This window comes from Nansenia antarctica (genome assembly GCF_963989245.1).
Source record: "Nansenia antarctica genome assembly, chromosome: 12".
Lineage (NCBI taxonomy): Eukaryota > Metazoa > Chordata > Actinopteri > Argentiniformes > Microstomatidae > Nansenia > Nansenia antarctica.
Genome location: NC_137682.1, coordinates 3,528,130 through 3,546,164, shown reverse-complemented (window position 1 = coordinate 3,546,164; position 18,035 = coordinate 3,528,130). Strand labels below are relative to the sequence as shown.

Below are 18,035 nucleotides of genomic sequence, written 5' to 3'. Positions count from 1 at the left end.
ATCTCAGTTTAGAATGATAAGGTTCTATCTCCGTTTAGGGCAGTTCAGAGATATTGAGCGTCAAAGTTTTTACATTCCATTATGTTTTGTGAGATGGAACCTTAGTATTTCATAATTACTAACAAAAACAATTCAACATTTTAAAAATAACACCACACAGGCATTAATAAACACCTAATGGATCAGATTATGTAAAAAACTCAATTTTGACAAAAATGGAGATAGAACCTTATAATTCTAATGTCACTATATGACAAATCTGGATCCCTCAGAAGTGGTGATAAAGTTGATATTTAATCAAATGTATAATTATGTTTTGTTTGTCATGCATCCTGATGCTCTTGAGCCTCCTTGATATGTGTTGATTGGACACATTTAGGGGGGAGGGGAGGTGGGAGGGGAGGTGGGAGGGGAGGTGGGAGGGGAGGTGGGAGGGGAGGGGGGAGGGGAGGTGGGAGGGGAGGTGGGAGGGTAGGGGGGAGGGGAGGGGGGAGGGGAGGGGGGAGGGTAGGTGGGAGGGGAGGGGGGAGGGGAGGTGGGAGGGGAGGTGGGAGGGGAGGGGGGAGGGTAGGGGGGAGGGGAGGGGGGAGGGGAGGGGGGAGGGTAGGTGGGAGGGGAGGGGGGAGGGGAGGGGGGAGGGTAGGTGGGAGGGGAGGGGGGAGGGGAGGTGGGAGGGGAGGTGGGAGGGTAGGTGGGAGGGGAGGGGGGAGGGGAGGGGGGAGGGGAGGGGGGAGGGGAGGGGGGAGGGGAGGGGGGAGGGGAGGTGGGAGGGGAGGTGGGAGGGGAGGTGGGAGGGGAGGTGGGAGGGGAGGGGGGAGGGGAGGTGGGAGGGGAGGTGGGAGGGTAGGGGGGAGGGGAGGGGGGAGGGGAGGGGGGAGGGTAGGTGGGAGGGGAGGGGGGAGGGGAGGTGGGAGGGGAGGTGGGAGGGGAGGGGGGAGGGGAGGTGGGAGGGGAGGGGGGAGGGGAGGGGGGAGGGGAGGTGGGAGGGGAGGTGGGAGGGTAGGGGGGAGGGGAGGGGGGAGGGGAGGGGGGAGGGTAGGTGGGAGGGGAGGGGGGAGGGGAGGTGGGAGGGGAGGGGGGAGGGGAGGTGGGAGGGGAGGTGGGAGGGTAGGGGGGAGGGGAGGGGGGAGGGGAGGGGGGAGGGTAGGTGGGAGGGGAGGGGGGAGGGGAGGGGGGAGGGGAGGTGGGAGGGGAGGTGGGAGGGGAGGTGGGAGGGGAGGTGGGAGGGGAGGGGGGAGGGGAGGTGGGAGGGGAGGTGGGAGGGTAGGGGGGAGGGGAGGGGGGAGGGGAGGGGGGAGGGTAGGTGGGAGGGGAGGGGGGAGGGGAGGTGGGAGGGGAGGTGGGAGGGGAGGGGGGAGGGGAGGTGGGAGGGGAGGGGGGAGGGGAGGGGGGAGGGGAGGTGGGAGGGGAGGTGGGAGGGTAGGGGGGAGGGGAGGGGGGAGGGGAGGGGGGAGGGTAGGTGGGAGGGGAGGGGGGAGGGGAGGTGGGAGGGGAGGTGGGAGGGGAGGGGGGAGGGTAGGGGGGAGGGGAGGGGGGAGGGGAGGGGGGAGGGTAGGTGGGAGGGGAGGGGGGAGGGGAGGTGGGAGGGGAGGTGGGAGGGGAGGGGGGAGGGTAGGGGGGAGGGGAGGGGGGAGGGGAGGGGGGAGGGTAGGTGGGAGGGGAGGGGGGAGGGGAGGGGGGAGGGTAGGTGGGAGGGGAGGGGGGAGGGGAGGTGGGAGGGGAGGTGGGAGGGTAGGTGGGAGGGGAGGGGGGAGGGGAGGGGGGAGGGGAGGGGGGAGGGGAGGGGGGAGGGGAGGTGGGAGGGGAGGTGGGAGGGGAGGGGGGAGGGTAGGGGGGAGGGGAGGGGGGAGGGGAGGGGGGAGGGTAGGTGGGAGGGGAGGGGGGAGGGGAGGGGGGAGGGTAGGTGGGAGGGGAGGGGGGAGGGGAGGTGGGAGGGGAGGTGGGAGGGTAGGTGGGAGGGGAGGGGGGAGGGGAGGGGGGAGGGGAGGGGGGAGGGGAGGGGGGAGGGGAGGGGGGAGGGAGGTGGGAGGGGAGGTGGGAGGGGAGGTGGGAGGGGAGGTGGGAGGGGAGGGGGGAGGGGAGGTGGGAGGGGAGGTGGGAGGGTAGGGGGGAGGGGAGGGGGGAGGGGAGGGGGGAGGGTAGGTGGGAGGGGAGGGGGGAGGGGAGGTGGGAGGGGAGGTGGGAGGGGAGGGGGGAGGGTAGGGGGGAGGGGAGGGGGGAGGGGAGGGGGGAGGGTAGGTGGGAGGGGAGGGGGGAGGGGAGGGGGGAGGGGAGGTGGGAGGGGAGGTGGGAGGGGAGGTGGGAGGGGAGGGGGGAGGGTAGGGGGGAGGGTAGGTGGGAGGGGAGGGGGGAGGGGAGGGGGGAGGGGAGGTGGGAGGGTAGGTGGGAGGGTAGGTGGGAGGGGAGGGGGGAGGGGAGGGGGGAGGGTAGGTGGGAGGGTAGGGGGGAGGGGAGGGGGGAGGGGAGGTGGGAGGGGAGGTGGGAGGGGAGGGGGGAGGGGGGAGGGTATAAGGGCAGGTTCCTGACAAGAGTAGAGTACAGTAGGTGGCAGCATCGGGTCTGTGTGCACCTATCACTCTGTGTGCAGGTGGGTAAACTCCAAGACAAAGACCAGTTGTATAGTCTGAGTCTGTGAGGCTTTTACTGCTGACCGTTTAAATTGGACATAGGATGCCATGACTGCCATTACATCGTGAGCTTAGAATGATAAGGTATTATGACATCACGTGAGCTTAGAATTATAAGGTTCTATCTCCGTTTAGGGTAGTTCAGAGATATTGAGCATCAAAGGTTTTACATTCCATTATGTTTTGTGAGATGGAACCTTTGTATTTTATGAATTACTAACTCAAAAATGTCAACATTTTAAAAATAACACCACACAGGCATTAATAAACACCTAATGGATCAGATTATGTAAAAAACTCAATTCTGACCAAAAATGGAGATAGAACCTTATAATTCTAACGTCACGACATGATAAATATACTGTGTATGATCCTGGCAAACCTTTATTCATATCACTTTTCACCAGGGTTAGGGCGTCAATTCTATTTAACTTCCATCAATTCAGGTAATGATTTTGAAAAACCTTTTGATCTAAAAAGCCATATAATTTTATTGAATTCAAAATAAATCCCCCTGCAGTCATTTAATTGTTATTATAATTTTCTTACTGTAATTTAAATTCAACAGACCCAAACCTTGCTTTTTTCTCAGCCATTTCTCATAATACCAAACTGACGTCATGTACATCCCCCATTTGCACCGGCACCGCAGGCTCCTAAGTAAGCACACGCTTGCTGCTGCGCTTGCTTCGAGACATACAGTACGCGAAATGCCCTCGAGCTGTGGTTAGCTCTCAGCGTTTAGAGCTATTACCCGCTTTGGTTCTCAGAGGAAATGATGTCACCGGAGATCAGCCATGTTGCTATCATCCAGGTGTCGTCTGCCTCTCAGACAGACAGACAGACAGCTGAGAGCTGAGAGCTTCTTTCTTCTTCCAGGAAACTGCAGCTTTCTGGTAACCCATCTAGTGAGGGAGATCCCTGGCCTGATCTATACAATACGCTGAACCAGCCTCCCTCATGTACAATTCCACTGTATTCTATGTGATGATCAGAAATGTAGTAAAAGTGCCTACGGTATACACACAAGATGTTTTCCTCTTTGTCAGTGTGGCAGAAGCAGGGCCGGTCCTGGGCAGAAGGCCCTCAAAGCCCGAATGACTGCGGCTAATCAGTTGATTATACTGCGGGTCAACGCCACCTTTTTGTTACACGAGGGGAGGTCCTCGGGACCAGTGGTGGACTCAGGCTGTTTGAAGGGCAAGGGGGGGGCGAAAAGAAAAAAAGGGCACCTACTGCACAACATGGGACCCCATCAGTGCACATGGTCAAGTTTAGACCATTGGAAGGGCAGCCAATAGGGCACATCCTCTAATTTTGCCACTGAAAAGGGCACTTTAGTGCAACGTTTTTCAACTGTGGGGGGGGCACATGGTCAAGTTTAGACCATTGGAGGGGCACCAATAGGGCATGTCCTCTCATTTTCGCCACTCAAAAGGGCACTTCAGAGAGACGTTTTTCAACCATGGGGGCACCGGGAGGGGCGGTCGCCCCCCCTGCCCCCCTCATGAGTCCGCCAGTGCTCGGGACTATAAGCACTCAGGTTCGTGAATCAGGGAGCAGAGACATGAAACCAGTCCCTTAAGATCAAGACTTTATTAACTGACGACTACAATAGATGCTGTAATAATAAGAGAGCCTAAAGAAGGAGTTAAGGTTCAATAACAATATTTTATTTACCACGTCTATGCTTTACAATGTTTACTTTATGTAAAAAAAATGTTATACAAAAGATGGTGGCTATATATACTTGCTGTTGTGATAAAATGAGGATAGGTCAACTGGCTGTAGCCACCACAGCAGTCTCAGGATAGGCACACCGTGAATCTGTGAAAGCGCACACACACGGCAAACACACGGCAAACACACGGCAAACACACGGCAAGCACACGGCAAGCACACAGCAGACAGTGATCTAAGGTGTTTCCAAGTGATTAAGCAACCACACTTCACACACACTAGGCTACATGCAGTGCAAGGAGACTAGGCCCAGGAAACCAGACTACCCTCTCCACGCCGGCGCCCCCCCCCCCCCCACTCAAAACCAAAGAACAGAAATAGATCAAATGAGTAGCTAGGCTAAATGACCAGTTGGTTCACAGAAGAGAGCTCAAATAACAAGACAATATAATAATATACTCAAATACAATGAGTTCCCATTAGGCTAAAATCTACTCTGAGCAAAACAGCAGCTAGCAGTCTTATTAACAAAAGGAAAAAGCCTGGATTAGTCATGTACCCATTACAGGACATCACAGTTGATGTCCTCCTTGTCTGCAGAAAACCCTTCACCTGAGTTCACAGCGGACATCGGCTAGTCCTCTTACTACTGGCACCACCTAGGTCAGGCTAGACCTGTTGTGAAATAAATGGTAAATGGACTGGTCTTATATAGTGCCTTTATCCAAAGCGCTTTACAACATCCTCTCATTCACCCATTCACACAGACATTCACACACCAATGGCGGCAAGCTACCATGCAAGGCGCCGGCCCGCTCACTGGGAGCAATTTTGGGGTTCAGTGTCTTTCCCAAGGACACTTCAACATGTGGCCCGCCAGGCCTCGAACCGCCGATCTGCCAACCTTGCGATCATTAGACGGCAGCTCTACCTCCTGCGCCACAGCCGCCCCCAAATACAGTCGTTATTGGAAACACCATCACTAAGTTCCCACTATTTACAACGGTAAATCAGCTATACGCTGTATATTCTTCCTTCCTACTATGGGCAGAAAGATAGCAGCGACTGCTCCGGTTCAAACCACCTGCGCAAACAAAGCTGTTAGCTAGACAAAACTACCCGGCTATTATGAGCCACCAAGCTCAAACTGTTACAAACTATTTACCTTCGGGACTTGGGAAGGCCAGGCCAGGACAGGATAACCAGATGGACCAAAAGCATCCTAATAATGCGTGCCCCCCCCTGCTTCTTAAAGCGTCACGTCCACCAAGATTTCCCCTCTGCGGTCCCCCCCGCCTTGCCTTACATAAGAACACATTATCTACATACTGCAACATAACACATTTATGAAGATATTATAGAAATGGATTAGCCCCCATAAATACATTTTATATTTTCTTTGTGATATTTGTTGATTCATTCAAAGAATGATAATCCAGTTTTAGGGAAGGAGGAATAGCCCAGCACATATGGAGAGAGGAGAATGAAATAAAAGGGAATACGGAGGGAGTGTGTGCCAGCGGGGGGTCCTCAACACTTAGCCTTTGTGCCCCCTTTGTGAGGTCATAAAGGCCTTGTGGGTCATAAAGGCCTTGTGGGTCATAAAGGCCTCATGGGTCTTGTATTTCTGACAACAGGCTCCTGTCATGGCCTAGTGTTAGGATATATATTTTTCAAAGGTTTTATCTTCAATAAATATACCAAGTGTGCATTAGAGAACTTCTCTCCTCTTTCTTGGTGCAGTCGACAAAAGAACCGGATCTGTTTTAATCTAACTCATTTGGTGCTGCGACCCAGATTGGCTGTTTCTGAGTCCACTGGAGACCACGCCTGGGCCCAAAGCCCAAAAGGAGCAGGGGAGGACCTTTTTTCAGACAACAGGCATGCCACATTGGACAAAGATTTCTTGGTGTAGTCGACAAAAGAACCGGATCTGTTTTAATCTAACACTAGCACCCTCACCACCCTATTATAACCATCCTCTCAGAATGTGTCAATCCTGCGATGACATCCGAAGAAGAAAGGGATTCCAATCGACAATGTCGTGCTCATGCTGTGACATCACAATGAACACATGACAACAAAGAACTTCCTCTAAATCATAAGCTTTTATATGAAATGGGGTATTGTGGTGGTAGAGACTGCAAAGCATTGACATGTCCAAAGTAAAGCTGCTCTCAAAGTCTGCAGCATATCCCACTGAAGTTACCCTTCTAATATCCACTCGGGGGATCTAGTGGAATTGTGAGTGTACAGTCCTTGTTAATAAGTCGATGTTGACTGAGGCATTATCATCCAGACCTGACCTATGTATACAGATCACAAACAGCAGATAGGAAGTAGCCCCCTTAACGTCAGCACTTTTCAGTTTCAAATCCATCATTTCCCTTTTTTACAGGCCTCATCTTCACTGTTGAGCAATGCAGTATATTTAAACAGTACCGTACAATATCATTTTTTGAGATATAGTTTAGTTATAGAGGCTGTAAAACAGGTCGCCAACACAATTCACAGCAGTCCAGTGCTATGGTGATTTCTGACTACATTTCTGATGATCTTATTAAATAATGAATAATGATTCATTGCAAAAATTCCATATCTTGATTTATAATGCCAATAGCAAATGCACTATGATACAAATGACTATATACTGTAGTTGGGATCTCTCCCTGTTTGCATTGGCTGTCTTTCTACTGCATAGATGTTGTGTCTCAGTTGCATTTAACGCACATGTTTTAAGAATAGTGCACTCAGTCATTTCCCCATCTCTCAGCTGAATCTCACATCCCCCACTCACAGTTACTGAATGTGTCTAGTCTATATTCTAAAAGCATGTGGCTTGAGGTCCTATTGCAGCCCATCATTGGATCTAATTGGGGTCCTCCCTTGGGCTCCCAACAATAGGAATTCACATGCGTCACAGTTGTGATACAGAGGGGTGAACACTTTTTGTGTACTTTTTCATGTGTGGAACCTCATGACATTTTCAATTTCGTGGCTTCTGGAGGGGTTATCCAGAAATATAGCCCGGGTGAGCCCCTCAACCAGGTCTCGGGGTGGTAAAAGGGTAGCCCCCTCGGCCCCGAGCCTGGTGGAGTGGAGAGGAAAACAACAACCCATACGCCGAAGAAGAAGAAGATGACATTTTTTCCCTTATAGAAATGATCTCCAGGCTAAATAATGTTCAATCCGTTGTTTGAAGCGTCCTATTGGCCTTGAAGACGGCAACAGTGGCCCGGCTCTCTCCCACAGCGCCGGAGCTAATGATGTGTGGAAACAAACAGCTTTGGGAATGAATTACAGGACTTGGTGGTGGAATAATTAAACTGTAATGGTTCTCTGAATATTATTTCGAATGAATTAATGAAACACATCTAATCATTTTGTGACCAGCTAGGCCAGGGGCATCGTTTTGGCTTCTGCGGACGTATTGATCTTCCACTTTACTCTGATTGGAATGTTAAACGAGGGAACCACACCTTGACTAAAAGACTAAATTTGATCTTCAATTGGTAATTGGTTGTAATGATTCACCTGGTTTGTTATTAACTCTCTACTTAAAGGACAATGGCTCTTGTGTCCCGGAGCACACAAAGATCAGACCCTCAGAGAGATACACCGTTCTGTGTGGTTACTGTATACCTAAATGCTAGAACTACAATACACGTGAGCTTAGAATGATAAGGTTCTATCTCCGTTTAGGGTAGTTCAGAGTTATTGAGCGTCAACGTTTTTACATTCCATTATGTTTTGTGAGACGGAACCTTTGTATTTTATTAATTACTAACTCAAAAATTTCAAAAATTTCAAAATAACACCACACAGCCATTAATAAACACCTAATGGATCAGATGTGGAAAAACTCAACGTTGCCAAAAATGGAGATAGAACCGTACAGTCAGGAACACTCACGTCCTTCTTCTCGAACCATTTGTTAAATATAAAATGGTAATTTATGCCTGGCGTATTTGGATGGCTCCGTTCTGTTGAGAGAACAACCACAACACATGGTGTACATACATATATTACATGACAAGGAGCCCATACATCTGTCAGCACCCTGATAGATTCAGACTGTTATGCAGCCCTCTGATTGGACAGGAATGGGGAATGATAAATGATGATGAGGATGAATGGCCAATTGCAGACGGACACCTGAATGTAGAAGGATAGTGAGAGGAAAACACAGAGAGCATAACCAAAGCAGGTGGAGCCTGGGGCTGGTGGTGGGGGGGGGGGGGACGACGACGACGACGACGACGACAATACAACACTCACTGTAACTACCAGAAGTACCAGAAAGAATATTGTAGACTACAGAGATGTGTCGTGACCTTAGAATTATAAGGTTCTATCTCCATTTTTGTCAAAATTTAGTTTTTTACATAATCTGATCCATTAGGTGTTTATTAATGCCTGTTATTTTTAAAATGTTGAAATTTTTTAGTTAGTAATTCATAAAATACAAAGGTTCCATCTCACCAAACATAATGGAATGTAAAAACTTTGACGCTCAATATCTCTAAACTACCCTAAACGGAGATAGAACCTTATCATTCTAACGTCACGGTGTGTAGACTGACCACTATATATAGGCCGCCATACCAACATGTAACATGCAATTTTGTCAGGTGCATTCATGTAGACAGACAGCTAGCACTGATTTATGGAACTAAGCTTGCTAGCTGGCTATTGTTATCACTCAGGAGACGTACAGTAGCTACAGTAGCTTTACATTTACATTACATCCCAAATTTACATTACATTTACATTACATCCCAAATTTCGTTGTTTGGTACCTGTACTATATCAATGACAATAAAGACCATTCATTCATTCACATAGCTGTAGGCTACTTTAATTGATAACAGAAAATGAATGAGGGACATAATACTGTATATACTTCCATCCAGATTTCCACAAACGGGACAGTCGGTCACTAAAATAGTGGATAACACGTGTTGGTATAAGACTATACGCTCAATGTATAGTTGTACCCAGGCTAGAATAAGAGACCAGTGGAATATTGGCACAGCCCCCCCCCACCCCCCACCCCCCCCCCCCCACCTATTTACCATGGTTCAGGTTAAAGACATACCTCTCTGTTGTTCACTGTTGCTGATTCTTCTCTTCTGTGGGATTTGGTTGTTGTTGTTGTTGTTGTTGTTGTTGTTGTTGTTCCTCCTCCCCCTCTCTCCTTTAAACAAAACAGAATCAGTCTATGTCTAACCTTAGAATGCACCTATCCCCTGTTGGTCTGACCACTGTGTCACAGTGAGTTTGTCCGTCTCCATTAAGACACTGATACCCTGGAAGCAGAAGGGCCTAGCCTCTATGCATAAGCATTCTACTACTCATTACATTTTTCATTCCCTCTATCTCTGCCGTGTCTGTCTGCCGATGGTGCAGGTGGAATCACATAATTGTTTCGCCACAGAGAGCGGCAGAGTCATGCAGGTTGAGAGGAGTACTCCTAGCTGATTTGCTCCAATGTCATCACCCTTAATATTATTCAATCACTGGGGGTGTTGTGTTTGTGTGTCACCTTTGCTGTGTCAAAGCCATGGCCTTCATTCAGGGAGAATCAGTCATTCTGAGTGGAATGTAGTGGTAAATGTGAGTCATAGTTTTGGAGATAGGGTTTTGGAGTCATTGTCTTTCATTGTAGAATACGGCTAACAGGTTCAGACTTCAATATACTTTAAACACACATCGTGAGTTTAGAATGATAAGGTTCTATCTCTGTTTAGGGTAGTTCAGAGATATTGAGCGTCAAAGTTTTTACATTCCATTATGTTTTGTGAGATGGAACCTTTGTATTTTATGAATTACTAACTCAAAAATGTCAACATTTTAAAAATAACACCACAAGGCATTAATAAACACCTAATGGATCAGATTATGTAAAAAAAACTCAATTTTGACAAAAATGGAGATAGAACCTTATAATTCTAACGTCACGAGATGCCTGAGAAAGGGAGGATATTGACAAGCTGTTGTATGTTAGTAGCTTAGTAACAGTTTTTTAGCAGGATGTTGAACACAGGGGATTTTCATGAAGTGATGGTGAGGTCGGTAAACAGAGTGGTTTCCCTCAGGTCAGGAAGTCTAGGGGCAGGTAGGGGAAATGGTGTGAACAGAACAGGCTATAAAAGAGAAGTGGTTCGAATGACGGGTTAAAAAAAAGTGTCGAGAGCTGCTTATGGTTCTGGTTTCACATAGGCTTAAATTAGAGGGGAAGAGCATGGAGACATTACTATTTCTATTTCCTCAATTCAACTTTTTGGCCTCAAAGGAGGAAGCATATTTCAAAATGCTCGGTCCAGAGGACTTGCAGCAGGCACCGAGAATGAAGGATAGTACCTCCAGGTAGGCATACAAAGTTTGTTACATTACTGTTTTAATTTTAGAAGCAGTAATAGTTTTGTTGTGGGGGGTATTTGAACAATTCTATTGAACTTCTCAGTATTTCGTATTGTTACATTTGGCAAAAAACCACACTTCCTTTATTACTGTCTGTTGCACAATGAAGGATGGAAGACAGAGACAGGCCACCAGCCTCAAAGTAATTGCAAAAGTACTGTAAAACTCTGACTGTTTTTTTTTTTTGAGATATTGTTACTTAAGTAAATGGTGTTACAACACCAAGTGTTGCTATCAACACCTTAATGGGAGTGGTATGCCATGGCACCATGAGCACGTTTTATCGAGAATGTGAACAGGGTGTAAGGAGTTTTGTCATTAGCATTAGTTATGTATATCAGGAGAACTAACATTTACATCTTAATTTCTCTGCTGTGAGAATATTTTTACACCACGTGTACTGCCTTGGTGCATGTATCTGTGTGGTTGACAGTCTGACATCTTGTGATGTTAGAATTATAAGGTTCTATCTCCATTTTTGTCAAAATTGAGTTTTTTACATAATCTGATCCATTAGGTGTTTATTAATGCCTGTGTGGTGTTATTTTTAAGTTATTAATGTTATTTTTGAGTTAGTAATTCATAAAATACAGAGGTTCCAACTCACAAAACATAATGGAATGTAAAAACTTTGACGCTCAATATCTCTGAACTACCCTAAACGGAGATTGAACCTTATAATTCTAAGCTCACGATGTGTAGACACACGTTTGACTTTGTGTCATTGTTTGTTGGAGTGTAAAAGGAGGTAATTGAGGTGCAAATGAAATTGAGTCTGATCAAATAATATTTTGCCACTGTTGAAAAACATTTAACAGTTAATCAATGGTATGGTACTGTATACAGAAACCTGAATTGTTTAACCTAGGCATGGGATACTGTAGGTAGGGGGAATGAAGTAGTGAATGACTGCCCCTTGTACCAAAGTCTCGGTTCACACTAGTGTGAATTCCTATCAATGCAAATTCACTCTTAAATGTGATGCAGCGACTGGGGCTTGCCCAGTTTCACAGCAGAAGTACATTTCCCCCTAGTTTGCTTTCATGCTATGTTTCAGAGCCTGCATTGTGGTTTGTAGTCTCAAGTTGATGGTTAGCTAGTCAACGGACTAGCGGTTTCTTTGCTAGCATTCACAAACAAGGGTGATAAGATTGGATGGGAAGAATAGTTTATTTTTGGAGTTGACTCCTTGTTAAAAGTGTTCTATGTACTCCTCTATTGTTGGAATCTTGTATACCATTCCAAATGGTATGATTCATCTGCAGAATCGCCTAGAAACACCAATCCCTACTGTATGTATGAAAGGCCTACTGTTTGTATACATGATATCTGATGTGTTTGTTCCATCTGCTTGTAGACTGAAAGACAAGGACAGAAAGAGCCGGTTAAGCCTCCTGCTGTCCAAGTCAGGCTCACATGAAAACGTCGGTCCGGAAAAGAAGACCAACGAGTAAGGCTTCCAGCAAGTTGTGTATGGGCAATGAGAGAAGATTGCTTTGCAGTAAAAAAAAACAAAACTATCTTATAATATACAGTACCAGTCAAAAGTTTGGACACACCTTCTCATTCAATGGTTTTTCTTTATTTATATATAATTTTTTACATTGTAGATTAATACTGAAGACATCAAAACTATGAAAGAACACATATGCAATTATATAGTAAACAAAAAAGTGGTTTTCTCCCACGTATTCTAGAGAAGAGAATGCTGTCCGGTGTTCACAGTTTCCTTTTCCACTGACACACACACACACACACACACACACACACACACACACACACACACACACACACACACACACACACACACACACACACACACACACACACCAAGCTGACTGAGAGAATGCCAAGAGTGTGAAAACTCTCATCAAAGCTAAAGGTGGCTAACTTTGAAGAATCTTAAATATAAAACATATCATGGTCTCTTTAACACTTTTTTATTTACTACATAATCCCATATGTGTTCTTTCATAGTTTGTGTCTTCAGTATTTGTGTCTTCAGTATTAATCTACAATGTAGAAAATAATAAAAAATAATAATAATAAAGAAAACCATTGAATGAGAAGGTGTGTCCAAACTTTTGACTGGTACTGTATTCATGGAATGCATGAGTGCCTTTCCTCAAACATATTATCAAATAACTACAGTATACAACATGTTGAGTCTTAACACTGCCCAGTAGGCTACCCACCAACAGATACAGTAGCTTGCTTGAACTATGCATTCAAAGAACCTGTGTAGAAATAAACAAATAAAATAATAGGCAACATCATTAGCAAAAGAACTCAAATATATCTCTGACTCTTTCTTGCAGCATCTCACCAGAGGCAGCTTTGAAATGGAGCCACTCCTTTGAAGAACTACTCGGGCATTCACGTGAGATTAAAGCTTTAAAACTGTTTTGTTCAAAATAACTTTTATGGAAATCAATAGTGTCTATAGGGAAATTAAAGGTTAGAACGAAAGAAAGAACAGTGGGTTTTCACTACTGTACATGGTTTTAGGTTAAAGGGGATTTTTAACTAAAAAGATCTTGGATTTTCAAACAACCCCAAAGCACCCCCCCTGCCACTTTTTCTTGGTGAACTACGGAGCCCCCCTGGGGTCACATGGTAGAAAAACATTATTTGATGTGTGAATCCGTTCCCTCTGTTTAGTAATCCGTTCCCTCTGTTTAGTAATTTGTTAGGGTTAAGGTTAGGGTTAGGGTTAGGCCCTACGAGCCAGAACGATCGCAAGGATTAGGGTTAGGGTTAGGCCCTACGAGCCAGAACGATCGCAAGGATGAGGGTTAGGGTTAGGGCCTAACCCTAACCCTAACGAATTACTAAACCGAGGGAACAGATTTACTAAACCGAGGGAACAGATTTCTAAACCGAGGGAACGAATTACTAAACCGAGGGAACGGATTCACACATCAAATATTTTTTTTCTACCATGTGACCCCAGGGGGGCTCCGTAGTGAACAGCTGAGGGATGGGGCTAGAACAATTCTCAAATTCATAAAGGGGGCTATGGATGCAAGGACTGACCATTCATGAAATCAAAAAAATAGTTTGAACCATGTTTTGAAGCTTTACAGTGTACCTGTTTACAATGACAGTACATTGTTTACAAACAATGGAGGAAAACAAGCTTACTGTATATTTAGGGTTCTGATGGGACAGTAAGACAGTTGAACTAAGCTGATGAGGAATTAGTAGCTAAGTGATATTCTTCAAGAATAGAATCATATATACTGTATATGGCTATATATCATTAATTTAAAAGTCCAAATATGTGTACCAATCCAAGATTGCCCCTCCATTTGTCCATTTGTACTCTAGGTTCTTTTGAGACATCAAAGTAGAGGATTTGAATTGAGTTGAACAGTTTTAAATGTAATTGACATGAATTCATTATTACATAATCACACGTCTTGAACCCTGAAACTGACACACTCCATTTTTAAAAATATGTGTGAACAAAATGTACTGTACACTCCATCAAAGCTAGTGAAATAGCTCTCCTGTTCTATAAATAGTTCTTTAGTTGTCTTATAACATATGTATATCCATCATATAGAGATACAATGCAGATACATTTGTTGGTTGTTACTTGGGTAAAAGTGCATGCTGTTTCAATCAAGGCGCTTTATCTCCAAGCACTATGATTTACTTGAACAATTGAACACAGTTGATCAGTAATGGACTGTCCGTCCCTCCCTGATGTAGATCAGGGTATCCGCAGTGTCTTTAAAAGTATTAAAAGTTGATAAATCAATTTTGGGAAAATCAAGACCCGTAATATAAGTATTAAAAAGTCTTATCACGATTTTATGAGGTCTTGAATTTTGTAGGTATTTTTCTGAATTAGACTGTCCAAAGAGTTTGAGTCCTAGCTTTTAGTAAAAGTTTGTGAATTTATTAGTTTTATTAAAAAACAAAGATAAACAAAGATTTAACTGTTGAGTTAAAGGTGTCACTGATGTAAACGGTTACAGCTCCAAGTGGCGGTGAGGTCTGGAAAAATATTGACAAGGTCTTTAAAAAGTCTTAGAAAGGTATTGAAATTAACCTCAAGATTCCTGTATATACCCTGAGTAGGTAACATAGACACCGCTGTTCTAGTGTCAACTGTCACTTAGATCCAACTGTCACTTTCAAATTAACCTCAAGATTCCTGTATATACCCTGTAGATGGAGTGGAGACGTTCTCCAAGTTCCTGAGGACCGAGTTCAGTGAGGAGAACATTGACTTCTGGCTGGCCTGTGAGGACTACAAAACCATCGACTCAGAGACAAAGCTTCTCTCCAAAGCCAAGCAGATGTATGCTGTCTTTATCGAAGCCGAGGCCCCAAAAGAGGTACAGAAGGCAGCTAGAAATAGACCCCATGTAGACTCTCTCACCCTCTCTCTCTCTCTCCCTCTCTCTCTCTCTATCTCTCTCTCCCTCTCTCTCTCTCTCTCCCCCTCTCTCTCCCTCTCTCTCTCTCTCTCCCCCTCTCTCTCTCTCTCCCTCTCTCTCTCTCTCTCTCCCCCCATCTCTCTCTCTCTCTCTCTCTCTCTCCCTCTCTCTCTCTCTCTCCCCTCTCTCTCTCTCGCTCTCTCTCTCTCTCCCCCTCTCTCTCTCCCCCTCTCTCTCTCTCTCTCTCTCTCTCTCTCTCTCTCTCTCTCTCTCTCTCTCCCCCTCTCTCTCTCTCTCTCTCTCCCTCTCTCTCTCTCTCTCTAGCTTGGTTGGTCAATGTCATTGAAACCTGTGAAGATATTGAACTATATAATCCTCCAAAAGATGAAAACATAATCCTCTTATCGATCTTGAAGTACGAGTTCAAAAGGGGACAACGCATCACCGTCAACCACTATACGTTGACCTTTCATGAACTATGCACAGGAACTAGTAGAGGCTAGATTGAGGCTAGGTGAGGTGTGACCTGAGATGAGCCATGGCTGCATGAGAAACCTGTGGTTTTACACTCTGTTCCTTTAAGGTCTGCCTTTAAGTGAGGAGGATATGACCATCGAAGAACCGTTGTGGTCTAGAATGTGTTATACTTTGTGCTGTAGGCTGCTGCATTAGATGTAGACAGACATGACCGTTAGAAAAACATGTGGTTTTCGCCTCTAGCTGCGTCTATAGCAGCTAAGCCTGTCGAGTATAGTCACCCACACACTTTCAGTTTGACAAAGTGCAAATATTATGCGGAAAAAAGGGTCTTAGGGGCCTTAGTTAAAGAATAATCCAGAGAAACATGCCCAATGCAGTCTTGTTGATCTCGTGTTGTAAGTTCAAGTACAGCTGAATGTGAGGTAACAGGTAACAGTGTTTTGGGTGTACACTATATCGTGACGTTAGAATTATAAGGTTCGATCTCCATTTTTGTCAAAATTGAGTTTTTTACATAATCTGATCCATTAGGTGTTTATTAATGCCTGTGTGGTGTTATTTTTATGAGTTAGTAATTAATAAAAATACAAAGGTTCCATCTCACAAAACATAATGGAATGTAAAAACTTTGACGCTCAATATCTCTGAACTGCCCTAAACGGAGATAGAACCTTATCATTCTGAGCTCACGATATGTATTCATAATATTGTTCACTGTGATTTATTTTATCAATTAGGTCAATATTGATCACTCCACCAGAGTGGCCATCCAAAAGAATATCTCCCAGCCGACAAAGACCTGCTTTGACGTAGCACAGAGCGTCGTGTACAGCCTGATGAGAAAAGACTGCTACCCCCGGTTCCTCTTGTCTGACATCTACCTGCGGATCACCAAGAGGAAAGCTCTGGGAGCCACCATGTTCAGGAGGAGGTCGCGGTCCTGTGTGTTTAGCGATCGGGAGCAGGCCTCCTCCGACTCTTCTGCCTGGTTGTAGCATCATAGCTAACAGCTAGCCCAGTCCCAATCCTCTTACCCCCCCATTTCCTTCCTTCCCCCAACCTCTAATTTCCATTGCAGTGTAATGCCTGTACTGTAGCTATGGTAACTGCACATTGCTGTAACCCTTTTAAGCCTTTTTCTGAAGAGATTTTATTTTACAGCTATCAATATGTTTCTTCTGATACAGAATATGCACATTAATGTATTTGATTACTAATATGATATATACATAATACATTCATCTCAATTATCGTTGAGTAAATGTCTGCTACAGCTCATTAATTCATTAATTTATGTGTGACGGTAATCTTCTGTGCTGGCTTATAGTAGTTGTAAATTGTACATATTGTCATTGTGTATTGTGAGGAATAGTAAAAATATATTATATGTTACAAGCCTTTCAATGATTTTATTGAGACAAACAAACCGTATCATGACAGAAGGGGTAAGAGGCGTTAAAAAAAATATTATAGTATAACATCAAGGGGAATTACATTCCTATTTAGAAACCCTACCGGATCACCAAAACAATTATATGTTACGGTACATGTGGGAAGACGGTACATGTGGGAAAACTAGGATTAGGGTTAGGTGCTACGGTTAGGGTTAGGTGCTACGGTTAGGGTTAGGATTAGGGTTAGGGTTAGGATTAGGGTTAGGGGTAGGGTTAAGGTTAGGGTTAGGGTTAGGGTTAGGGTTAGACATGCCAGCATGTACCAAGTCGACGTAGCACCTAACCCTAACCCTAGTTTTCCCCACATGTACCGTATTCCCACATGTACCGTAACATATAGATCTCACCAGCCACGTAGCGACTCCGAGAAAGAATGATTCATGTCATTCGTATGCATATTGGTATCTTACAAAGACAGACAAACATGTAATAACTCCATCCTGCCATGCAGTGATCCCGCTGGGTTTATGCTTCAGGAAGTAAACAACATTCTCATAATTCACACACACACACACACACACACACGCACACACACACACACACACACACACACACACACACACGCACACACGCACACACACACACACACACACACACACACACACACACACGCACACACACACACACACACACACACACACACACACTCCCTCGGGTGATTGAGATCTATCACACACACACATCAGGATCTCCAATAAGCCTCTGGAGTAATAAAGCCTCGTGTCATTCTGAGTAACTGTTACATTCCCAGCTAACCTGCCTGGTGTAGCGGCTCATAGTCAACATACATAAATGATGTACGCAAGAAGAAGAAGGCCTTGGAATGTATAATGCCTGCTCATTTAAATTGTCTGACTGAAAAAAAAACAGAAAGGGACAGAATAACAAAAGCATATTGGCAATAGGTGTTTGGTTGATGGGTGGGTGGGTGGGTGGGTGGGTGGATACATAGGGGAAAAAGAAAAAATAGAAGGACCTTC

The 18,035-nt window shown here is 45.4% G+C and overlaps 1 protein-coding gene across 1 annotated transcript; it reads left to right on the top strand.

The window, feature by feature from the left end:
* Nucleotides 1-10,551: 10,551 nt before the first annotated feature.
* On the top strand, nucleotides 10,552-16,596 carry rgs18 (regulator of G protein signaling 18; the record flags this gene model as incomplete). Its single annotated transcript, XM_080543162.1, has 5 exons — nucleotides 10,552-10,676; nucleotides 12,088-12,180; nucleotides 13,049-13,110; nucleotides 14,913-15,079; nucleotides 16,339-16,596. The coding sequence occupies 5 exons, from the start codon at nucleotides 10,552-10,554 to the stop codon at nucleotides 16,594-16,596; spliced, it is 705 nt and encodes a 234-aa protein (XP_080399288.1).
* Between the last annotated feature and the right edge of the window lie 1,439 nt (nucleotides 16,597-18,035).